The sequence below is a fragment of the Talpa occidentalis genome, unplaced genomic scaffold (assembly GCF_014898055.3).
Source record: "Talpa occidentalis isolate TD23 unplaced genomic scaffold, MPIMG_talOcc4v2.1 talOcc4.16, whole genome shotgun sequence".
Classification (NCBI taxonomy): domain Eukaryota; kingdom Metazoa; phylum Chordata; class Mammalia; order Eulipotyphla; family Talpidae; genus Talpa; species Talpa occidentalis.
In genome coordinates, this window is record NW_023601653.1 from 84,730,800 (window position 1) to 84,756,529 (window position 25,730).

Below are 25,730 nucleotides of genomic sequence, written 5' to 3' on the forward strand. Positions count from 1 at the left end.
CATTTGCAAATAGCATCAGGAATTTAGTTTCCTCCTCAAAGAAAGGGTATGTCCTCTTGTGATAAAGCTTTTTTCTCCAAATATAAAGTTCAGACAAGGTTCTGCCACTTCATCTTCGCCAGCACCAGTTGAAAAACCATATTTTCCTATATGCATGCGTTTGCTGAGAGTAGTATCTGTTCTGATCAAGCAATTCTATAGTCTTCTGGTAAGTACTCATTTTTATATGCTCTTATAAATATCAACTAATTTTAACTAATATTAAAGCTTCAGTAGATAATAGCTGATGCCCAGTAGGTCACTAGCATAACTATTTAAGTTCCATATCTAAACAGAGGTCATTTTGGTCAGGAAAACATTGCTGGTTTATGCATTTGTATGGCATTTTATCATGTTTAAGGGATGTTTTATAGTTTTCTCATTTGATTTCTTAGGAAGATGTTAAGTACTTCTTATCCTTTATGAAAAGGTTACCTGGCTTGTTATCATCCACGGAGTTGGTAGATAAACTATCTGAGCCATCTGATTTCTCAGCTAGTGCTTTTCAGGTGTATGGTGCTTAGGACAATGACAAACCTCTGTCTTATGACTTGCCTGGTCACGAGTGGTCTGAGGATAAAGTGGTTTGTAGTTGTCCAAGCTACTTTGTTCTCATAGCTGCTATTAACAGCCAGTTAAAGATACTGACAGGAATTAGAACATACCAGCTCTGAAGACTTTGGGCTGACATCCCAAAGGCTCCTATATTCCCCAAATTCTTTGCCTCACGTATGTTCACTTATTCCGGGGTGTCCCCAGCTAAAATAGCCAGTCACCTGCTGCACCAGGTGTCCACGGAAGACTCAGTTGGGCCCAGCAATTACTGTGTCAGCGTCACTCTTACCTCCCTCCCAGAGGCCCATTAACCTTTTAATAAACTGGTCGCCTTTTGTTGATTCATTCACTCATTAGACATTCAGTGAGTAATCTCAAGAATGTGCTTTCAACATTAATTATTTACAGAGAGCTTGCAGATGAGTTGGTTTTTATTAATAACAATAGTAATAATAGCTAATTAGCAGTAATAAAGCAAAACTGTACCAGATCTTGTTGTACATACTTCACATCTCCTGTATCTGACCATTGCTGTAGATTCCTTCTTGTTTACCTGCTAGAAAATACACAGCAAACATCCTTTGACTTATGCATCTTTCTTGTTAAGCAGCAAAAGAAGGTAAAGGAAAGTGGTATTGCCACCGCTGGGCAGCGCATGCGGCCTGGCCGCAGTTCACGCGCTATGTGCTCCCGCCCAGAGTGCGGGCGACGTGATGGGGCGCGGTGCTTTCCACAAGATCAGGAGAAACGATTCATCGTGTCGTGGGTTGTCAGAAAAGCCGTGACGGAGTCCATCATGCCTTTTCCGACAACCCAGTCTTACTAGTGTGAGTTTTCAGGGATGTGTTCTGAGAGCACTGATTTTTTAAAGTAATCCCTGGTTTATTCAACATAGTCCTTTCATTCAGTACAATGAAGTACAGGAACACTAGCATCTGAAATGCCACAGAGTTACAAAACTCAAAATAGAAGTTTTATAGTGCTAATTGTATAATACCCCCCTCCCCCGCAAGCAGTGCACACATTGCCGGAATAAGCCCGCAGCCCACCAGAGCAGCACAGTGGGCTGGTGATGGGAGAGGGAATCTTGAGCACACATAAAAACAGAATCTTATGGCAACCCAGATCGGGTGACAGAGAGAAACTCCTCCTGGCTTTTGACCCTAGAGATCAGAAGAAGCCTAAAGCTATAGGGCAGGGCCAGCTAACTGACACAGCAGGGAGGCGCCTTCCTGGAGAAGCCGCCACTGCAGCTGCTGGGGTCAGGATCAGGCCCGCGCTTCGGGAGTAGAAGAACCTTGCCCGCGGAGGGCCTGCACCGCCACCTCCAGCCCTCTGCTTCTCTGACGGTGCTTTTGGGAGGGAGACCTCATCGCTGCTGTCGCTTTTCCGTAGATGATTGCTTTCCCCTCCTCTTCTCTATTCCCTATTAGAATTTTAATTTATTTAACGTTAAAAGATTTTATTGTTTTGTCCTTAGCACTAATAAGAATGCAATTTGTAATCCTTATCTTAGATCTAAAGAAATATAATCTTACACTTTTTAGGTAACTGAATGTGAGATATTTCTGTCGCTTCTGGTAAAATTTCTGGATGCAGATAAACCACAGTGGCTGCGAGCTGTTGCAGTGGAATCAATACACAGACTCTGTGTGCAGCCTCAGCTATTAAGGTAAAATCTCAGCAATATTTTGTTAAATGGACAGGTTAATGTTTGTGCTAACAGGAAGAGTTTAAATACTTGTTCCTAAATATTCATGATTTCCTAGCAAGGAAATTGTGTTTTGTATGTGTATGGGAAAGGTAGGTTTGTAGGTGTGGAAAACAACTGACAGGTGGCAAAACATGTGGTCAGTGATTGCCATTGTTGGGGTACAGTGAGTGGGGTTGTTGGCTTCCTCTAACAATGATCAGCAGAGTCCCCATTCAGTGACACTGGCATTTTTATTAAGGAAAAAGATGAAAACGATGTTTGCATAGGCACATGTTGGCAAAGGCTGCATTTTGAAAGGGCAGGTTTATTAAGAAGAGATGCTTCATAAACACAGGCTGGCAGTCTTAGGGCAAGATCTGCATTTTGCCAGAGCAAGAGGTATCCTTGTATACTGTGCTTTGATGAAATTACTTTGTGGAATTCGTTATCGCTCTGGAATCAGGTTGGGTTGGTTTTCTGTAACTGATCATCTTCTCTGCCCACACCTTCAATTCCCAGACACTTCATAGTTGTTTAAATGACTCAGTAATCACACCTGTCCCCACCCCAATAAACTTCCACCTTCTTTCATCACCATCAGTTCAAATTTACTGAGTTAATGTGTTGAAGATCAGTTTTTTACAACATTGACCTCAATCTCAACCTATGTCCTAAGTTAGTAAAATCACTCAAGTATGAAGTTTTTTTCCAATAAAGCAATTAATTTTATTTCCGTATCTTCAGATGTTAAGTTTGAATACATTTTAAGGCTGTTGAACATAGAATGATGAAAAATAACTATTAAGGTTTTGAGAACTTTGAACATCAGTTGCTAAGGAATAGATGAAGACTCTGCCTTATTGTCATGGCCCAGGTTGCAGAATTAAGTGCTTAATATGATGTTGTGCTGAAGGTTTAAATATAGCTTTGGGACTGGTTTGTCAACATTACTTGTTATGAAATGTGTTTAATTGTTTGATATATCCAACTATTTGTCCCAGAAACATTTAAACTTATTTCACAGGTCGTTTTGTCAGTCCTATGACATGAAGCAGCACTCTACCAAGGTTTTCCGTGACATTGTCAATGCACTGGGCTCTTTTATCCAGTCCTTGTTTCTCGTTCCTCCTACTGGAAATCCTGTCTCAGCAAACCAAGCTGGTAAAGCCTTATTCATGCTTTTGTTTATATTCTGCCATAATATATAGTATTCACTATTCTGAGAGATTATTTTATAGAACTCCTATGACTAGAGAAATTTGGATTACCTAGTAAATAGGCTGATAGTAAAGACTTACACTTGCATAGTTTTCTCTCACAGAGGCAGCTGTACTCCCTTCTATGATACACTTCCTGTTCCTCTAATCACATAAGGACAAAAATTTAGATGCTAATCTTCAATTTAGGAGACTCTTCATTTGATTTCTGTCTTTAAAGGGTTTGCTACTTTGAAAGGCCTTTTAGTCTCTCTTGCAACAAAATAGGGGACTTGATTTACATTTGTTTGGCAATCAATCTGTAAATTCTTGTATTCCTTTTCATTCCTTTTTCTTCCACTTTTTCCTATCTGATTAGTGGTCTTTTTTATTCTTTATTCCCATCACTGATAAACATGATCCAATGAAAGGTAAGTAACAAAGCTTGTCAGTATTTTACTCACAAGTACTTTTTTATATAGAAAAAGAAATGATGTTTTAGGGTAACAGGGAGCATTTCTTTTTCTTTCTTTTTTTTTTTTTTTTTTTAAATTTATACAAGCACTGGGTACAGTCAGAAGCGCAGGAGGGTGAGAGGATTCACCAGAGACAGAGCAGGGAACAGAACAGGCAGACTGATGAAACACACTGCTGAGGGGAGCAGCGGGCGGCAGGAGAGGTCTGCACGCCATGTGGGCGTCTCGCCCGGCGGCCGGGGATCAAACCGGCACTGCAGAGGCTGCGGGCAGCTTCGCAGCCCAGGGCTCAACCGCTGCACCACAAGGGGAGGCCTAACAGGGAGCATTTCTAATAGCCAAGATAGGATTTATAGTGATTTATTTGTGTGACATATACTGCTGTAGCACAATTTTTTTAAGTTAACCAGGTGTTTGGATATTATTTTTTATTTATAATTTTATAATTAAGTAATAAATGGTATCTTTGCTTTCTTCTTTTCATCTAATAGGAAACAATAACTCAGGTGGCCCCGTCTCAGCACCAGCTAACTCAGGAATGCTGGGTATTGGTGGAGGTGTTACTTTGCTACCAGCCTTTGAATATAGAGGAACTTGGATACCTATTCTAACTATAACAGTACAAGGCAGTGCTAAAGCCACTTAGTAAGTAGTGATAGCATTATTTTGTAAGGTCTGATATTGATGGGGATGATATTTTATCCTGAAACTTTTTTTCTGCATTATATTTTAAATTTTAGACGTAGTATTTTTAATGCATTTTAGAACCAATTTTCTTTTGTTATATTTTGAGAATTTTATCTAGGGCTGTTTTCTTTTGTACTGTTCCTAGTCTGCTAATAGCATTGTAAAGCAGAACGGTTTCTTTACACACAGCTTTTTGGTTTAAGTGTATGTCTTGACTTCAGGCCCCTTGGACTTAGATTTTCTAACACTGCGTTTCCTAAGGCAAATTAATTTACCTTTTTAAAAATCTCAGTTTCCTTATCTACCAATCGGAAGTAGTGATGTATCTACCTTTCGGGATTCTCTGTGTATAAAATGTATATTATAAATTCCATAATGTCCATTTGCCTTTGCTGTTCTACTAATACCACCTTCTGTAGTCTACATAGCATGGAAACAGCTTTATATAGTTTCGTCATTGTGGCTGTGCATTGGCATTCTGATTTTTTTTGTAATTTCAGTCTAGAGATGTTGGACAAAGTTGAGCCCCCGACTATACCAGAAGGTTATGCCATGTCTGTGGCATTTCATTGTCTGCTGGATCTTGTCCGTGGAATCACTAGTATGATTGACGGAGAGTTGGGAGAGACTGAAGCAGAGTGCCAGGGTGTCACTGAAGCGGCTTCCTCACCCACACAGTCGTCAGAACAACAAGAATTACAGTCAGCCTCAGACCAAATGGATAAGGAAATTGGTATGTTAATTATGGTTCTGTATTTTTAATTTTTATTTTGAATTATTTAAAATTTACAGAGAAGTTGCAAAAATAATAGCGTGTGTCATCTTCGGAGCACTGCCTTGCTGTCCGATGCAACAGAACATTACAGGTCCCCTAGCATTTTCGCATTTTCCAAGTTCATCTTGGATTTTCCATCCTGGGAGTCACGTATTTTTCCAAGGAGTCTTGGCTGTTTTTAGAGTAGAAAGTATCTGGAAGTGAATACATGGGCCCTGGGTGTGCAGCTTGCTGCTTGATAGAAAAAACAAACACTTTCAAGTCCCCAGCTCTCTGCAGTTGAGGAGAATCGGTCTCTGTGTCAGCTGCCCTGAGGTCACGCCACATTCTCCCCTTCTTCATCCCACATGGTTTATTTTGAACTACACGTTTGTAATTCCTTTCTCCAAAGTAAGAAATCTGATCCCATTTTCCTCATGTACTTCCTTCTGTTTGATCCCCACTGTGTGTATTACCTGTCTCCTGCCTCGTCCCATTCTCACGCCGCCTTGCTCTTAGCTGGTCGCATATGCGGAGTATGGCCAGGGGAGGGGAGGGGAGAGACACGTGATTATGTCTGTGTATATTACATTATGTTGTGTATGTAGGTGCATATCATGTGTATTCAAGATATCAGTTACCTTTTGTACCAAAATATCTTATTGTTGATATTTTGAAATCTATTCTTAAGAGTTCTTTAATTTTAAACATATAGTGTGGTTTTTAAGTTTCGATATATTTTATTTTTTTAAAGATTATTTATGCATACAAAAGCTGGGGTACAGGCCAGAGATGCGGGGGTTGAGAGGATTCACCAGAGACAGAGCGGGAGGCAGAACAGGCAGAATGACTGAAACACACTGCTGAAGGGAGCAACGGGCGAGACAGGAAGGGTCTGCTGCGTCATGTGGGTAGCTCCCTTGCCGGCTGGGGATCGAACTCATGCTGCAGAGGCTGCAGATAGCTTCATAGGTTGTGCCTTAACTTACCCTTGTGCCACCAGGGAGGCCCACTTTCGATATATTTTAAATACTAGAGCTTTAGTATTTCATAATTGAGTTGTCGAGGGACTATTTCATATATTTTTAAATGACCAGGGAGATTCTAGAATTGGACGTATTGTTAAATACTGTGATCTCTGTGATTGCCATTAAGTATTGTGCATTTTCTCCTTGAAGGCAGCAGAGCTGTGTGGGAGGAGATGGTGAACGCCTGTTGGTGTGGTCTGCTCGCTGCACTCTCGCTCCTCCTCGATGCCAGGTATCAGGGCTTTGCGAGTTTTATATAGTGGGTGGCAGTTCCAAAACCAAACACTAAAATGGTTTCCTTATGTTTGTCCTAAGAATCATTTCTAATATTAATTTTCATATGTGTAGCATGTTACTCTCTTGCTGCTGTCCCTCACCCCACCCCAAATTTGCCATGTGCCACAGTAGAATTGTCAGCATGGGGTTGCAGAATGCCTTTTTCATTTTAGACTTTGAAAGAGTACTACTTTTAGTGGTGATAGTTATATTATTCAATTTATTTGATGTTTTCCAGAATTGTGCAATTTACAGATTTTAAATATTTTTTAAAAGATTTGTGTTTTTTTTTGTTTGTTTGTTTGTTTTTAAAGATTTTATTTATTTATTTATACAAGCACTGGGTACAGTCAGAAGCGTGGGAGGGTGAGAGAATTCACCAGAGCCAGAGCGGGGAGCAGAGCAGGCAGAAGGACAGAAGGACACTGCTGAGGGGAGCAGCGGGCGGCAGGAGGGGTCTGCGCGCCATGTGGGACCCTCCCCTGGTGGTCGGGGAACAGCCGGGAATCGAACCAGCACTGCAGAGGCTGCGGGCAGCTTCGCAACCCAGCGCTCAACCGCTGCGCCACCAGGGAGGCCCTAAAAGATTTGTTTTTATTTATTTTGCGTACTAGAGCTCTGGGGTGCAGGCCCGAGGTGCGGGGGGGCGGGGGGGGGTGAGAGGAGTCACCAGAGACAGAGTGGGGAACAGAACAGGCAGACTGACTGAAATCCACTGCTGAGGGGAGCAGCGGGGAGACAGGAGAGGTCTGCTGCACCATGAGGGTAGCTCCCTGGCTGGGGATCTATCCCAAGCTGCCATGGTAATGGCGCTGAGGCATAACCCCAAGGCCCCCGGATTTTAAATGATTTAAGTCAAATCTAAGTTCTGCACCATTTTCTTCAATAGTGTGTATATCATATATTGCTTTTACCAAGTTTAAATTTTCAGATATTATAGTTACAATTCCTTTTTAAGTATATTTATTTTGATAATATTTTTGTAGAGATGTCTTAAAACTTCATTGAATAACTAATTCTACATCATGCTTACATTGTAATTAAAAACAATAGTTAATAAATAATTAATATTAAATACTTTAACTTTTCAGCACAGATGAAGCTGCCACTGAGAACATTTTAAAAGCTGAACTGACTATGGCTGCTCTTTGTGGAAGACTAGGCCTTGTAACTTCAAGAGATGCCTTTATCACTGCAATATGCAAAGGTTCCCTGCCTCCCCACTATGCGCTCACCGTGCTGAACACCACCACTGCTGCCACACTGTCCAACAAGGGTAAGACTCGGCTGGTGGCTTCTGGGTGGGGGCACAGTGCAGAGTGACAGTTGCGGACCCTTTGATTTCAAGCCTTAGCTGCTCTGTGAGCTCTGTGAGAGAGCAATGTCCCCGGGCCTCATTTCCTTCCACCTCTTTTACGGAGTGTGGGTGGAGAGACCAACATCCATTTTAAACAGTACTCATGAGGATGAAAGAATATAAATCTGGAAATTCTTTGCATACTATTATATAATGCTGAAAGGTGATAGTTGTTTTTTTTTTTTTAATGGAACCAATGCTATTAGAATCAGTTAACTTTCAGATTTTTGTTTTTGAATGCTTTGAAAGCATTGCAATGCTTTGCAAATTTGCTACATAGCCTATGAATGTATTTCAATATTAATACTAAGTTTCAAACTGAAAATGTGAGTATTCATCTCAACTAGAAAAGTTTACTGAAAGTAGATGGTCAAAATACTTATTGTTTTGCTCATGAATTCTACCAAAGTTTTATAATTTCAAAAAGTTATTTAGAAAATTATTTAATATTTGCTTAACACTTGGTTTTTGTACCTCCTGAGTTTTAAAAATGTTTGCATATAGTTTATGTGCAACTAAGTAAGTGACATAGTTGAACTTAGTTTATTATTTATTGTTTTAAAATACAGTTATTTTGAATGCAACTTTATAAGTTTATTTAGCTAGTTTTTCTCTGTGTTCTAGCATATTCCATTCAGGGTCAGAGTGTTATGATGATAAGTCCATCAAGTGAATCTCACCAGCAAGTTGTAGCAGTTGGTCAACCTCTGGCAGTCCAGCCTCAAGGGACAGTCATGGTAAAATACTTGTGCTTTTCTTGGTTACCTGTGAATTAACAAACCCTTTTGTGCCTTTTATTTCTGTGTTTGCCACAATTTATTTTATATTGACTTTCTTTGCCCTGTATGATACCTTTAGAAGAAATGAGTCACTTTGCTCGTTGACATCATAACCAGCTATAATGACAACAGATGAATTTGTTCTATGCACAACCATCCAATTCTATTTTCTTAATGTTTTTATTTTTTACTAAGATTTCTTTTGCTTATGTAATGCTGCTTTTACAGGCTTCTAACTTTCAAGAATACATAACATTTCTTACAAATATATCCTTTTTTTGAATATAGTTAACTTCCAAAAATATCCAGTGTATGAGGACTTTACTAAACCTGGCTCACTGCCATGGGGCTGTTCTTGGAACATCATGGCAGCTTGTCTTGGCAACCCTGCAGGTATGTAGTCATCTGTGGGTTGGAGGCTAGTGTTGTTTCCATGTCTAAGTGCTAACAATGAAGCAATGCCTGTTGGTGCTTAGGCAGGCCTAAAGAATATACAGTAAACATAAAGGGCGGAAGTTGGAAAGGAAATAGGCAAGGTTCGAGCTCCATAAAGCGATGGGCTATGTCCCAAAGTAACCTGAGCTCTATTGCCTGTGCTTGCTGTAATAAATGTTTTGTGTGAATATTAATTAATGACTGAAATTTAATAACTAAAAGTCTGTTAATTTTAATTTTAGTTGAAGTTAATACTGATCTCTATTAGAATTAACTATAGTTTTATAAATGTCTTTGTTTTGATTTTTTGTTTTTTAATTTACAGCATCTTGTGTGGATTCTAGGATTAAAGCCAAGCAGTGGTGGAGCCTTGAAACCTGGGAGAGCGGTGGAAGGACCCAGCACAGTAAGCACCAGTCATTTCATCCTCCTCATGCTTCCCGGAGAGTTTACACTTTACATGCAATTCTCTTCTTCTCTTAGGTTCTCACCACGGCAGTGATGACAGATTTACCAGTGATTTCCAATATACTTTCAAGATTATTTGAAAGCTCACAGTAAGAGTCAGTTTCTCAAAATTGATGGAAACATTGTCATTAGCTGTGTATTTTATATCGTAATGTCTTATTTTCTCATTTTTATTTTAGATATCTTGATGATGTATCATTGCATCATTTAATAAACGCGCTTTGCTCCTTATCCCTCGAAGCAATGGATATGGCCTATGGAAATAATAAGGTGTGATATTGTACCTTTCTGTTTTAAATATAGCACATTATTTAGTTAAATAATGTGTACCCTCGTGACCTTAGAGTCTACTCATAGGATTGATGTGCATGTTGTAGCACAGCTCTACTAGATTTTCACTATTTATTGTTATTTGTTGAATGGGGAATGAGAACGTGATTTGGTTTGTGATAGGTCCTAAATGTGTTAGGATTTTGAACTGTGCCCAATTCTCTTGTGTATTGGATATTAAAAATATTTTTATAAAGAATAATGCAATACCACATTAGTGAATGAGTTCCATAAAGCCACAGTAATACTTAGAATTACAATTTCTGACTAAGGCAATGCAAGGTTTAAATTAAAGAATATATGGCTTTATGAGGGGGAAAATAAGAAGCTAATCATTTCTTTCTGAAGTCAATGATCATTCCTTGAACATTAAATTTTAACTTTGTTCATTGACTAAAGGAGTAGTACTTTTGAATATTGACATTCAATAACATTTCTTTCTATATTCAGAATATTTTTTATTATACCGGAAGGAATATTTGGGTTTATTTGTATCTTCAAAATTATTTAGTATAAGGGCCTCCCCGGTGGCGCAGCGGTTGAGCGCCGGGTTGCGAAGCTGCCCGCAGCCTCTGAGCGCCGGTTCAATCCCCGGTTGCTCCCCGGCCACTGGAGGAGGGTCCCACGTGGTGCGCAGGCCTCTCCTGCCGCCCGCTGCTCCCCTCAGCAGTGTCCTTCGGTCCTTCTGCCTGCTCTGCTCCCCGCTCTGGCTCTGGTGGATTCTCTCACCCTCCTGTGCTTCTCACTGTGCCCAGTGCTTGTATAAATAAATAAATAAATCTTTAAAAAAAAAAAAGATTTATTTAGTATGGAATTTTTTCTACTTTTAAAGTTAATAAATATAGTTTGACCACTTGCAAATGAGTGAAGACACCCAGAACATGATTGAAAAGCAGAGAATGCACCTTGTGACTTATTTAACATCTAACTATACAACTCAAAATTATGTTGCCTGCCAAGTTATTAATTTTAATTTTATGTTCTGTGGCTTGTCATCTTGGTTGATTAGCTTAATTAAAGATTAAGGTCTAATAAGGGCAGAATTTCATATAGTATGATAAATAGCTAGAGAATTACTTAAACATGCAGGTGTTTGAAATTATGTACTATATAAGTTATCCCAAGTCAAATTAAAATAATGTAAAATATAATGAAGTGATTCATTTCTTGACTCTTCAGTAATCCTACATCTAAGATTAGTTCTCAACAAACCTATATTTAAGAGTACCTTAATGAAATCTGTCTGAGCAAGTTTGTATTGTAATGGCTTGAAAATTTATGTTTTCACTCAACACACAGTATGTTTACTGTGTACATGACATTGCTAGGAGATATAAAATATCTGCTTTCAAGGAGCCTATAAACTACTTGGTTCATGGTTAAGTGGCAATTAAGGTGGTATGAGTTTAAGTAAATAGTATAGTGTAGACTCCTTAGTGCCTGGTTATATAAGAGCATATTTTACCACATTTCTTAATACTGGTTTAGTGATAGTTGCCCATTGATGTCATCACTGAAACTGTTAATGGGCCAATTATGTGAATTTATATAAGAACTGGGGTATAGGCCAGATGTGCGGGAGGGTGAGAGGATTCACCAGTGACAGAGCAGGAACAGAACAGGCAGATTGAAGAAATACATTGCTGAGGGGAGCAGCAGGCGAGACAGGAGAGGTCTGCTTTGCCATGTGGGATTCTCGCCAGCCTGCCTGGATCAAACCCACGCTGCAGGGGCTGTAGACAGCTTCACAGTGCTGCGCTCAGCCGCCTGTGCCACCAGGGAGGCCCCAGTTATGTGAATTTAGACATCCCTATTTATATACTGAGTCCAGTTATGGTTGTTGAAATGCCAGCAACTGAGGAGACCAGTTTGTCTTCTGTCTCTGCTACTTTTCTATTGATGTCTAAGCTGACAATCCCGATTTCTGCCGTATTCTTTGATTCATACTTCTTTTCCCTGGTCTCTTGTCTGTTTCAGTTTTTCTGACATTCATATGTAAGACCTAGACATTTGAGGACTTCATTAATAAAAATGTATATTAGCTTGGCTGCCATAGTAAATACTATTGGTTGGGTTGCTCAACCACAGAAATTTATTTTCTCATACTTCTAGAGACTGGAGGTTTGAGATAAGCATATCAGCATGGACATTTCTAGTGAGAATTCTCTTTTTGACTTGAAAAATGTCTGCTTTCTCTGTTTCTCACGTGGTGGGGGTGCTTGAAAGCAAGCTCCCGAGCTCTCTGATGTCTCCAGAATTCTAAGGATGTTAATCCTGTCACATTAGGATTGCAACTTTATGACTTCATATAACCTCAGTTTCCTCCTTTGGACTGTATAGCCAAATATTATACTGAGAGTTAGGGTTTAACATTAATTTTAGGGGTACCCATAGCAGAATGCTTCTTTCCTTCTGGTTAGAAAACCAGCCATTCTTTGTGTCTAGTATAACTTGAATTTCATTCTTTCCCCACTAACTCATTCTCTTCTTGACCATATTTTCCAATTAGGAACTGTTCTAGATTCTTGAGGGTAAGTAGAAAGACATGTCTAATAACTGAGGTTTTGTTATATTTATTGCTAGCATTATACTAATTGATTATAAATTATAGTTATACTCTTTAGAGTATTTTTAGTTTCATTCATAGTTGATGTGCTTTAAAATGCAGTATGTTTTCTCCCTAGGAACCATCTCTTTTTGCTGTTGCCAAATTGTTAGAAACCGGTCTAGTTAACATGCATCGAATAGAGATTTTATGGAGACCTCTAACTGGTCATCTGCTTGAGGTAACTTTTTTAAATATTTACGTTTTTGTTAAGAATAAGATGTACACATTGAACTAATGGTTTGGGTAATGAGATAACCATAAAAAATACTACTCAACTTTTTTTCCTATTCATTTGTATATTTTATTGAGGGCTGAATCTTTGTAGTATTTGTTGGTGAAGAAATAGGTTGCCCTTTTGGGCTAATAATAGGATATATCTGTGAAATCTCTGATGACTACTTCAGGTGTTGTTTTGGGACACTTTGCCTTTATTATACAGTCTCCAGATACCTCCATTTCAGCTAATTCTGAGACTTCAGGACAGTCAGGGCTAAGAGTTAGTAGTAAACACCACTTCTTTATGGGGAGCTCTTCTTCAAGGAGAAATACCTGCTTGACTTCACTGGTTATAGGTAGTGCCAGGAAATTTTATCTAGTTATATATTCTGTTGTGTTCAGCTTGGGATGATTCATAATAATCAGCTGCTTGTATATATATGTTTATGAATAGTTTAGGCTTAGGTTACCATGATCATTTTACATTATTAATGAGAGAAAGTGTTATTTTTAATGAAATCTAGTGAGCTTTTGCTTTTTCTTTTCCCCCACCCATTTTCTTGGGATTACATTTATGAGTTCTTAAAGGATATATATAGATTTCTAATAGAAATTCTCATAAAGTGGCAAAAAAAACCAGTTTTTAAAATTTTAACACAGGATTTGATTATGAGGATGGACTTAATTAGGAATCTTAGTATGAATTTGCTTCTTTTTTTTAACTCTGGCATTATTTACTTTTATGAATTCTTTTCTGTGACTTATTTAGTTTCATCTTTTATCTTCTGTCTCTCTATTGCTTCCTCTTGCTCCTTATTCAGAAGGTAAGCTTACATACATTTTGGATGTAATTTTCCCTTCAACCCTCATGATGCGCGTTTGATGTGTTTTTTGAAATGTGAAAGAATAGAAAATGTAATGTCTTAATATTTTTTTTCTCAGATTGATGTCTGATGTGTAACTGAAGTATACAAATTAAATGCTTAATTTTTTGTTCAACGTGTATGTTTTAGGTGTGCCAGCACCCAAACTCTCGAATGAGAGAATGGGGAGCAGAAGCTTTAACCTCACTTATTAAAGCAGGATTAACATTTAACCATGATCCTCCACTTTCACAGAACCAGGTAAATAAATGACACTGAGTTAAGTTAATAAGTTGCATAGAATGGTTTCCCATTCTAGAAGGTTCCTCTTCATTGCAATGTTAAAGCTTCATTTGGGGCCATGTGTATTAGTCTCCTTTGCTTTGGTCCTTACCTGTCTCTCATTTTCTTCCTCTCATTACCATTGCACGAAGAGAAATCAAGTGACAGTAGAGACTGGCACAGTAGATTTTTGGTTTTAAATAATTATAAACTCAGTTTTAAATAATTATAAATTCAGTTATTTTATATAACTGAAGAGCTTACTTGTGTCATGACTCCTTTGCCTGACTCCCATAATCATTCATGTATTTCTTACAGTGTTTAACATGTCCCTGAAGTTTTATTGTTTCAAGATTAAGTAGGAATAAGCATTTAACAACCATTCCCATTCCCTTTATTATCTTACTGTATTTTAGTTGTATTCTGCAAGTTTACTCAACAACTAATTATTGAGTACATATTATGTACTTGGCAGTGTTTTAGCTCTTGGAAAAAAAAATAATAAACAAAAAAAAAATCTGTGTACTTATAGAGCTAGCATTTTAGTGATTTCATACATTTTTCCTTCTATAATTTTTTTTTTTTTTTTTTAAGAAATCTTTTTTTTTTTTTAATAGAGGCATGTTTGTTTGTTTATTTATTTATTTGTTTGTTTGTTTGTTTTTGTTTATACATGCACTGGGTACAGTCAGAAGCGCGGGAGGGTGAGAGAATTCACCAGAGCCAGAGTGGGGAGCAGAGCAGGCAGGCAGAAGGACCGAAGTACACTGCTGAGGGGAGCAGCGGGCCGCAGGAGAGGTCTGCGCGCCATGTGGGACCCTCCTCTGGTGGCCGGGGAGCAGCCGGGGATCGAACCGGCGCCTCAGAGGCTGCGGGCAGCTTCGCAACCCAGCGCTCAACCGCTGCGCCACCGGGGAGGCCCCCTTCTATAATTTTTAAGTTCTTTAAAAAGAAAACCCTTGTCCGTATCTTCAATGTTCAGTTTATTATGTGGTACATAGTGAGAGCTTAATAAATGTTTGGTCAATCAATGAAACAAATAAATCCTTGGAGGGAACAAGTTTTAAAATGAAACAAGTTCTTTGAGGTGCTAGAAGAAATGAAATGCAGTGCTTTTTTTTTTTTTTGTCTTCTAGATGGTTTTTATCATATTTATCATATTTGTTCATTAGTAGACATATAATTTAAAAAAAACTAACGCCTTCTTGGAAATGATACTGAAACTAAGATTATTGGGAATTTTATATTGAAACATATGTACTATACATTAATAAAGTAAATGGAAGATAATTGTAGAAACTGAGAATTGTTTTCCTCTCTCCAAACTTAGCTAGTATATGTAGGTGTATTTTCTTAGTGAGATTCAGTTCTTTATGGGTCTGTAATTAATAACTTCTAACATAGGTCACTCTTCATTTATCCTGAAATCTAACATCTTTAAGATTGTTTTTCATTTCCCTCATTAAGCAGTTAAATACATGACAATAAACTTCTGATGATTACTGCCAAAGAAACCATATTTAGCATTTATTTAAAAAAAATTCTGTCTACAATACGGTCTGAGTAGAGGTAAATTTAAACTTAAGAAGCAACAAAAGAGCCTTTCCTTCTTTGGGGGCATCTCTTCCTAATGACTGTTTTTCCCTTTGCAGAGGCTGCAGTTGCTTTTATTGAACCCATTAAAGGAGATGTCCAGTATTAACCATCCAGATATCCGACTCAAGCAATTAGAGTGTGTGCTGCAGATTCTGCAGAGTCAGGGAGACAGTCTTGGGCCTGGGTGGCCGTTAGTGCTTGGAGTCATGGGAGCAATCAGAAATGATCAAGGGTAGGTGTTTAAAATTCACATTCAAGAAATGAGAAAGAATCAAGGGAAACCCACCTAAAATACTGCGGTAGTGATAATTTTTTTTAATATGCCCTTTCTGCCTAAGTCTAAGATCTGGTATAGTTCTTATAACCCACCTCCCCCCAGCCCTGTCCCATGCCCCCCTGTGTGGGGTAGAGGGAATTTTTAGAGTTCACTTGTGTTTTGAAAGAATAGAAAATTGTTATTTATTTAACATTTATATAAGAATATAAAGCTATTGGATTGATCATCAAAACATTTGGGATCCATTTTATGATACTAAAAAGAGGAATGATGCAATCAGATAGGCACTTGAGGTCTGTTGTCATGACAGCAGCGTGGAGGGGAGAAAGGGAAATGAGTCTGCAGGGCTCTCTGGAGTGGTGAGAGGGTGTGAGCTGTTCAGCAGGTGGACTGTACGGGGTAAGGAAGACTTAGGAAAAAGAGTCAGGAATGATGCCAGGAGAAGCATCTAGCTGAGAGGCAGTATCATTAGACAGGGGAATGTGGAGCGAAGAGCAAATGGGACAAAATGTGCAGACCTGTTTAGTTTAAGGTAGGCCATTGACGTGGAGATATTTAGCAGACATTTAGATGTATTTGTTTGGAATTCTACAGCAGGACTTATACTGTCATCTTGATGACTGACTTAGGAGTTTTATATGATTTAAGATCCTTAAGATTATTATGAAAAGGTATTGTTTCATATTCATTTGTGCTAATAATGTATCTTAAGTATTACAAAATATTGAGGTGATTAAAGTGGAAAGAGATTAGTCATAGTTTAGATCAAGCTGCAGTTCCTCCTTGTGCAACTGTAAAATAGGACATTGTAAGGATAAAATTAATGCTAGTAAAACACTTAGAAAGTACATGGTATAGTAAGCATTTAGTAGGTGTTAGCTATTATAATTCATTTTCATTGTCTTTCACCACCAAAACTTCTCTCTAAAAACAAATACTTCTTATTCTTTTCACTTGAAGTTCAAAATAGTAATTTTTACAGATTTTATTTTATCATTATTTTTAGATTATTATAATTTTGGGGTTTTTTACTGCTGCATATGTGCATATACTTCACCATCCTCCCCCAAGCCACTGGTGCCCTGCCTGACTGCTTCTCTCCCGCCTCCCCCCCACCCCCCCACTCCCCGCACTTCTCTAGTGGCCAGTAACATTGTCACTATGTCTAAGGCTAGATGGTGGCCTATTTTGTTGCAATTTTTGGTTATTTGTATTGTACAGGTAAGTTGAAATCATCTTGTGTCTGTCTCTCATTCTCTGACCTGTTTCACTAAACATATTCTCCTCAAGGTCCATCTGTTATGTCTCTAAAGGCACTTGCAGAACTTTAAATAAGACATAGTATGAAAGAATGAGGAGCTCAGTTGCACTCAGTTGTGAAGTGTGTGTGTTCACACGTGCTAGACACGGTGTTAGAGAACAGGGCTCAATGGGGAAGAAATGTAGTTGTAATTACTTTCCCTTCTTCATTCAGTGCCTGAAGGTTGGTTTGTCTCGTTGATGCAAATGCAAATAGAAATAATAATGATGTTAATATTTTTTTCCTTTTCTAGTTTACTGTTTTTATTTTATATCTCTGAGAGTATTTTTATTTGTTTTATATCTTTTTTTATACATATGTGAATGTAGATGATATTAGGGAAGATTTTCTTGCTCAAATTCTATCATAAAATTTTGCTTAGCTCAGACTATTAAGGTATATATATTTACTTATAGTTCTTTTAATTGCAAGGGTTTAAATTTCTGTTTTCAGAGAATCTTTGATAAGAACTGCATTCCAGTGTCTTCAGTTGGTTGTTACAGATTTTCTGCCAACTATGCCTTGCATGTGCCTCCAGATAGTTGTCGACGTTGCGGGTAGCTTTGGACTTCACAACCAGGAGCTTAATATTAGTTTAACTTCCATAGGCTTATTGGTAAGTTTTATTGCCTTTCTCTTAAGATAGCGAGAATGAATGCTAAACAAATATACTTTCTTTGGCCTTTGGCTTTAAAGTTTTAAATAAGTAACAAACTTATCTTGCATGAAGGATTAAAGAACATCACTTAGGAGATAATTATTAATAACAGAGTAGTTGGAATAATTGTGATATTGAGGTTCAGATTTGGCTTTGGACAAGGTTTGTCATGAAAGAATTTAGTAAACAAATAATAGTACATACAAGGGAAATACTTGACTTTGTGTGTGATGGTTAATCGATTTCAATATTACTTTGGTAGCAACATTTTCATGTATGACTTATTTAATAAGTAAGCTTTCATGAGAGACTTTACCATGTCCACATGGTGTCACTATGAAGAGACAGCGTGTGCTGGCAGGAGGCCCCGCTGGAAAAGATGCGCGCGTGTTTGCATTTTGTCTGCGTCTTGAGCCTCGTCTCACTCGTCTTGAATGTGGAGATAATGAAATCTAAGTTGGGGTAATATAAATCTGCATGAAGAAAATGGAAAGAGTTGTTCCCATTATACATTTATTTAAAGACAATTATATAGACTCTTTTAAGTGTATACATTATCAAAAGTTTTTGAAGTCAAATTTTAATTTTTCACATAAGCTAGATAAACTAATAGCTTATTATTAAAATGTAATTATGGGAAAGCATATTGTATATATAATTGCCCCCAAAGAGTAGTTGGTTAATTTGGTGTGGCTTAAATTGTTGCTAGATTTCACCTCCTTTATTCTACATTTATGTTCTTGGATGTTGGATTCTCTACATTTTTAAATTGGCATAATTCTCAAGTTCACATACCTTGTTGTGATTGGAAATGATGTCATAAATATGTTTGGAGATAGTAATTGCTCTTTCTTGTATGAAATTGTAAAATACTACTAAATGATGAAAAGGAATTAATTTTGTGGGGTGATGGTGGTATCTTGGGTTTTTTTTAATGCCTTTATCTAGTAATGAATATAAAATTTAAACTTGAAGTTAATCAGAAAATGTTGATAGCTGATATTTGTAGATGGAAGGTATATCAATTTATTTACCTATTTTTAAAATGATTATCTTTATGTTCTTCAGATTTTTCATGATAAAATTTTTTTTAATTCTGTTAGCATAAGATTTTCCTCCAGATTCTCTGATCAGATGAGGATAGTTTACAGAGCAAGAGATGTTGCATTCTAATGCATTTATTAGAAAAGGGATTTCCGAAGGAGTTTTTTATTTATTCTGAAAGGCACCACCACCATATGTTGCATTTTGATTTATACATTTAAAATAAAATCTATAAATAATCATTTTCTACTTTTGCTTTTTAGTGGAATATTTCAGATTATTTTTTCCAAAGAGGGGAAACTATTGAAAAAGAATTAAATAAGGAAGAGGCAGCACAGCAGAAGCAGGCAGAAGAAAAAGGAGTGGCTTTAAACCGGCCGTTCCACCCCGCGCCGCCGTTTGACTGCTTGTGGCTCTGTCTCTATGCAAAGCTGGGCGAGCTGTGCGTGGATCCTCGCCCCGCTGTGCGGAAGAGCGCTGGGCAGACCCTGTTCTCCACGGTGGGCGCCCATGGCACCCTGCTGCAGCACTCGACGTGGCACACTGTCATCTGGAAGGTACTGTGGGGCAGCTGTTAGCGCCATGTGCTTCTGTGCTTTTGGGCCCAGCGTACCAAAGTAATCTTTGTAAGGATTTATTTCCGTCTTTTTGTACATTTGACTAGACAGAAAACATTAACTTTGTCATATTAAATTATATTTCACACAGAACAAATTAAATATTAAAGTATTATCTCTTCTTACCTGTCTGATTTCTGCCTCTGTCCTTCCCTTCCCCACCACACAGAATTCACATACCATATAATCAAGTGAGAATTTTACAAATAAAAAAATATCAACAGCAGTGGACTTTGCTTGCAGACTCACCAGAACAAAGCAATCTCCAATCTATAAATTCTACATGTTTGTTCATTAAATATACAATTTTATTTTTTCTTTTTTCCTTTATTTTTCTTTCATCCTCTTGTTCAAACTTTCTTATAAAAGTTAATACCTTATACCGTCTTTACTAAAGGGCTCTCCTTTTTTGTCCATCTGTTTGATTTTAATAAAATCCTGCTTATAATCCTTTCACTGCTTTTGTGAATTTTTGAAGTAAGTGAAGTTTGACAGTGGCAGCATAGTGGACTCCAAAACGTCTTCTTTAAAAATTAATGTATATTTTCTATAAAAACAATTTAAAACCCAGCTACCTCATCTGTTTAGTGTTCCAGCTCCATCCCCAGCCTCCTTTTCAGATCCCAGACATGCATAAGTCGCCTTTATTATTTAAAAAAAAAAAAAACCCTCATTTTCTCTGCTGCTTGTTTTCCTTTCAGAGAGCTTCATTGTTAATCTTGGTGTCTAATTCTCAGCAGTTTTTCCCCCTCACCTTCCCTGCATTCCCTTATCCCTTGTAACTCAATTTCTGCATTATTCTACTTCAGAGTCTTTTAAAGCTTAACATGTAACAGACTCACATGGAAGCCTTGTGAAAGCACAGATTGCTGAGCCACAATCACCTGCCCCCAGTGTTTATGACCCCACACCCTCCCTCGTGGTGTGGGGGCTGAGAAATTGTATGCGTGCAAAACTCCTAGGTGATGCTACTGGTTCTCAGACCATATTTTGAGAACCACAGAATTTGTACTTAGTTTATAGGTGGGTTTTTTGCCCTGTGTTCAGTCCTTAACCTACTTGGTTTTTTGGTTAACATTTAACTGTTGATTATTGTCTCCTTGGAGTTTCTCTTCCCTTGATTTCACAGCGTGCTTCTGTTTTGCTATTCGGTTTTTACTTATTTTTGCTCCTATTCATTCTCCTGAGTCCCAGCTGCTTCCTACAGGTTTTTTTCCAAGCCTTCTCAGGTAGTCCTGAAGCTTCAGTTGTAACCTCTATCCAGCTGTCCCCTGGAATCATCTCTTTTGCCTGACTTCTCTCTAAGCTTCATTCCTTTCTTGTTCTTCACCCTGTAGATGCTCCACTGATACCTCAACAAGCCTTAGAGAATAGTCTATCCAATATATTTTGATTTTTTTATTCCATGATCTTAAGGACAAACTTAAGAATTTAAGAATACTTCTGTTGTTCAGTTTCTTTTTTTTTTTTCTTTTTAAATATTTATTTATTTATTTATTTATTATTTATTTATTTATACAAGCACTGGGTACAGTCAGAAGCATGGGAGGGTGAGAGAATTCACCAGAGCCAGAGCGGGGAGCAGAGCAGGCAGAAGGACCGAAGTACACTGCTGAGGGGAGCAGCGGGCGGCAGGAGAGGTCTGCGCGCCATGTGGGACCCTCCTCCCGTGGCCGGGGAGCAGCCAGGGATCGAACTGGCGCTGCAGAGGCTGCGGGCAGCTTCGCAACCCAGCGCTCAACCGCTGCGCCACCAAGGGAGGCCCTGTTCAGTTTCTTTTAATACACGGGGATTGATCAGGCTGTTAGGTAAAATCTTTCATCCCTAAATCCTGTGCTGTTACTTAACCTATGTTATCAATACCTCTTATATGCCTTTTTCTAAATCTTCAGGTTCTCTTTCATCTGCTGGACCGAGTTCGAGAGTCTTCTACTACTGCAGACAAAGAAAAGATTGAGTCTGGAGGTGGCAATATCCTCATTCATCATTCACGGGACACAGCAGAGAAACAGTGGGCTGAGACGTGGGTTTTAACCTTGGCTGGAGTAGCAAGAATCTTCAACACTAGAAGATATTTATTGCAACCTTTAGGTATATGTACTTTTTTTTTTTTTATTTGGTTTACAAGTTATTCCTGTTAAATGATGTGGGAAATATGGAAAGATTATTTAAAATTCATACGGATAGTTTTGTCTGTTCCTTTGTTCTATTTCTCTCTCTGCATATGAGTGAAATCATATGGTATTTTTCTCAGTTTTAAGGCCAGAACATTTTCTGCTATATCCTAGCGACTTCTGGGTCCCTATATCTGAAAAGGATTCTTTACTGGATTTTTGAATTGTAATGATTTTAATTTACATTGATAGTACTTTAGTACCTAAGTATATATTTTCTTCTAGTTCTGTAGGAATTTAAGTGAAAAAATAAGCCAAAAAGACTTCAATGTCTAATAGCAAGAACATCGTTGATTACTTTTGTGGTGATTGATGTTTTCTCTTCCTCACACAGGAGGCTTTTCCCAAGCATGGGACGTCCTTCTCGATCACACGCAGTCAGCGGCGCTCAGCAAGAACAATGAGGTTTCTCTGGCTGCGCTGAAAAGTTTCCAAGAAATCTTACAGATTGTGTCTCCTGTCAGAGACTCAGACAAGCCTGAGACTCCGCCTGCAGTCAATGTGCCTGCGCCTGTCCTCATCGGGCCCATGGCAGGGCCTGGCCTGAGCAGGCCTTTCGTAAGGACAGACTCCGTTGGAGAGAGACTCGGGAGGTGTAACAGCTCCGAGCCCCCTGTCGTTGCTGATGAGCTGGAGGATCAGAACCTCTGGTGGGCTGCCTGGGACACGTGGTACCGGATCGGGTCTGAGAGCACCAAGCCTCCTGTCACTTTTGATAAACTAACTTTCATTCCCAGCCAGCCTTTTCTTACAGCTTTGATTCAGATATTTCCAGCTCTTTATCAACACATAAAAACTGGTTTCAGCATGGACGACTTGCAGAAGTTGGGAGCTACCCTGCACAGCGCTGTTTCAGTCCCGATAAGCTCAGATGCGTCCCCTTTCATCCTCCCGTCCTACACTGAAGCAGTCCTCACAAGCTTACAGGAAGCCGTGCTCACAGCTCTAGATGTTCTCCAAAAGGTAATAGAATTTTACTGGTTGTCTAAACAATATTGTATGAGATGCCCTGGTATCTTCTATGTTTGCAATTTTTTTTGGGGGGGGGATAAATTCTATCATCAAGATTGTTGTGTTTGTATCCTTCGGAATAAATTCAGAATTGTGACTAGTTATTTTAAAAACACAATTTTCTGATATATTTTAAAAAGTAATTCATGTTTGTTTTGATACTCTCTAAGAAAACTGCCTACAACCTCGTTTCTATTTGCCAGCATTTTTGGTTTGTTCATGACTCTTCACAAGAGGATATAATTTTTAGAATAACAACTTTAGTTAAGTACTTCTATAGTGAGAAAATTAATAAACAATGGGGGTATATATATATTTTTTTATGTGTACTTTAATTTAGTTCTGCAGTTGTTGGAAGCCTGTACTTGAAGAAATAAGAAATCGATGAAGTATTTTTTCTCACAGAAATTTTAAAAATATATAGTTTACCTGTGTGTTTTGTTACTGCAAAAAATTATTAAAAGAGACTCCAAAAATCACTGGGCAAAGCTCAACTAACAAGCAAGACCAGATCAAAATCAAATTTTTTTAAACTCTCCAGGTAGTTGTTAACACAGTTCCCAACAAGCAAACAAAAAAAATTGCCAACTGGAGAACCAGCAGTTGCAACGAAGCAGTTCTGATAGTTTGACAAAATCAGAATAAAGCTAGTGTCTGCGTGCATGTGTGTTATTGGTGACCATTTGTGTTATGTGAATCTTGTTCTCTACTTCGTGATGGCATTACCTCCACCTGGAATGATGGGAACGTTGAGTAGGAATGTGCTTTCTGTCGCAGCGTAATGCTTCTTGGCGGCCTGTGGAGCACGTGGAGCTGATAGTCGTTCTTTGGTCTTCTGATTGTAGTTGCATTGTGTTGGGAAGCAGTTATGTAGAAAATTAAAATTTAAGGAAATATGGCATTAAAAAATTATTGTAGGGATATCAACTCTGAAATTGAAATCAAAATAGCTGCTGTTATGTGCACTGGGGAAAAAGAAGTCTCAATCACTGCTTCCGCTACTGCAGCTGACCTGCTCGCAAGTCTCGTGGGCGCTGCCCTGAAAGAAAGGGGAAGTTATTCTTCAAAAACGAAAAGCACAGATGTGGAGGTTGCCCAAAATCTGGGACTCTCAGATGTTTGATTTAAGCTTTTTTAAGTGTGTAGAGGATAAAAACAACAAACTCCAAAAATTCTTTTCAAAGAAAAAAAAGTATGTAATTTCATTTTTTAAAATCTGCATTAGCAATGAGAGAACAAGTAGAACTATTCATTCCCAATATCAGGGATTTGTTCTGTGTTGTTAATTTTTTTGTTTGTTTGTTTCTGTGTTGTTGTTTTTCAAGATTTATTTTTATTTATGCATACAAGAACTGGGGTGCAGGCCAGAGGTGTGGAAGGGTGAGAGGATTCACCAGCCAGAATGGGGAGCAGAACAGGCGCATCCACTGAAATCCACTGCTGAGGGGAGCAGCAGGGAGACAGGAGAGGTCTGCTTTGCCATGGGGGTAGCTCCCTGGCCGGGGATCGAACTTGTGCTGCAGTGGCTGTGGACAGCTTCATAGTGTTGAGGCTTGAACCCCTGCTCCACCAGGGAATCCCCCATTCTTTAATGGTTTTGTAAATATCACATACCTTCAGTCTGAAACTTAGGAGCTTTGTTATATATTCATTTATATCAATTGATAAAAATTGCATCATAATTTATGATTTTGCATCATAATTTTCATCTGATCTTTAAGACATGATTAATTTTCTAAATGATGTGAGAACATTTGTATGTGATTCAAGCATTTGGAGTCCTTAACATTTCCTAATGCTGAAAAATCAATATATTTAATTATCTGTAAGAGTGTTTTTATATTTTCCCCTTACATAGGTCAGAAAACTTTTCACAAGCAAAATTTACTTGCTATGGAAATTCATCCTTACACCAATAAGCTATCCACCAAAAGGGTTTTATTCATTAAAAGCTATTTTCCTTCCTAAAGGAAATACTCATTTCTCATTTCATTTTTAACCTTATATTGTTTAGGGCTTCAGACTCAGTCCTCATTTGGTTCTTAAATCACAAGTTTCTATGCACTGTGACTTAGTTATGCTAATTGATTTTTTATTTTTGACCAAGATATTTTGGCATACATGGGGAGTCTGACAATTTGATTATTTGCCTTCCCTAAGTTCTGGCATCAGGAGACTGAATCTTATTTATTGCTAAACTTCTAATGTCACATGACTGGATGTCATCACCTGCCTTCATCCTCAAGGCTGCTGGAGCCTTCTGCAGGAGACACCATCACACTGTGTGTAAATGTGCCTGTGCAGTGGTGTCTTCTACCTTATATAGGGGCCAGTTTCTCAACCTCTGTACCTCAGCTTCCTCATCTATAAACTGAATTAATCAATTATATATTTTCCTCATAAAGAAGATAATATTTATAAGGCATTTAGTGCAGCTGGCACACTAAAACATCAATAAATGTTAGCTGCTACTGTCTTCCCCATCAGGTTCTCCACAGAGGCCTCACGACTGAGATTTGTTATCAGATTCACACTGCAGTGTTTTTTTAATCACAAACTTCAGATGGGGCTAAGATATTGCGAGTAATTGTGATGCCTAGCTCTCTGAGGCATCCCCACAGGTTATTCTTTTTTTTTTTTTCCCTTTAGTTGTCGAAAATAAAAGAATCCACTTAGGATAACTATCTCTTTTCTAAAGTAATTGCTTCTTGCTTACTTCTGAGAGTTAAGACTGAGCAAGATGTTAATAAAGAAGAACGTGAAACTATTAGAAGCAATCAGCAGCGAGAATTTTTTAATGCTCTCTATCATTCCAGCTCTCCATTCATTATTATTATTATTTTTTTTTAAATAGAGGCATGTTTTTTATTTATTTGTTTGTTTGTTTGTTTGTTTGTTTATACATGCACTGGGTACAGTCAGAAGTGCGGGAGGGTGAGAGAATTCACCAGAGCCAGAGCAGGGAGCAGAGCAGGCAGAAGGACTGAAGTACACTGCTGAGGGGAGCAGTG

The 25,730-nt window shown here is 38.3% G+C and overlaps 1 protein-coding gene across 3 annotated transcripts in view; it reads left to right on the plus strand.

Moving 5' to 3' along the window:
• The window catches only part of MON2 (MON2 homolog, regulator of endosome-to-Golgi trafficking), a 62,502-nt gene that overhangs the window by 18,840 nt on the left and 17,932 nt on the right, over positions 1 to 25,730 (plus strand). For all 3 annotated transcript variants that reach the window (XM_037515102.1, XM_037515103.2, XM_054696743.1), the window contains 19 exons: positions 14 to 208; positions 2,142 to 2,266; positions 3,312 to 3,448; positions 4,451 to 4,604; positions 5,147 to 5,379; positions 6,579 to 6,660; positions 7,796 to 7,980; positions 8,686 to 8,798; positions 9,129 to 9,233; positions 9,601 to 9,681; positions 9,759 to 9,832; positions 9,923 to 10,013; positions 12,758 to 12,859; positions 13,911 to 14,021; positions 15,695 to 15,870; positions 17,669 to 17,831; positions 19,181 to 19,474; positions 21,427 to 21,625; positions 22,043 to 22,671. In XM_037515102.1, the coding sequence (XP_037370999.1) occupies positions 14 to 208; positions 2,142 to 2,266; positions 3,312 to 3,448; positions 4,451 to 4,604; positions 5,147 to 5,379; positions 6,579 to 6,660; positions 7,796 to 7,980; positions 8,686 to 8,798; positions 9,129 to 9,233; positions 9,601 to 9,681; positions 9,759 to 9,832; positions 9,923 to 10,013; positions 12,758 to 12,859; positions 13,911 to 14,021; positions 15,695 to 15,870; positions 17,669 to 17,831; positions 19,181 to 19,474; positions 21,427 to 21,625; positions 22,043 to 22,671 (3,249 nt within the window). The remainder of the gene's footprint in view (positions 1 to 13; positions 209 to 2,141; positions 2,267 to 3,311; positions 3,449 to 4,450; positions 4,605 to 5,146; positions 5,380 to 6,578; positions 6,661 to 7,795; positions 7,981 to 8,685; positions 8,799 to 9,128; positions 9,234 to 9,600; positions 9,682 to 9,758; positions 9,833 to 9,922; positions 10,014 to 12,757; positions 12,860 to 13,910; positions 14,022 to 15,694; positions 15,871 to 17,668; positions 17,832 to 19,180; positions 19,475 to 21,426; positions 21,626 to 22,042; positions 22,672 to 25,730) is intronic.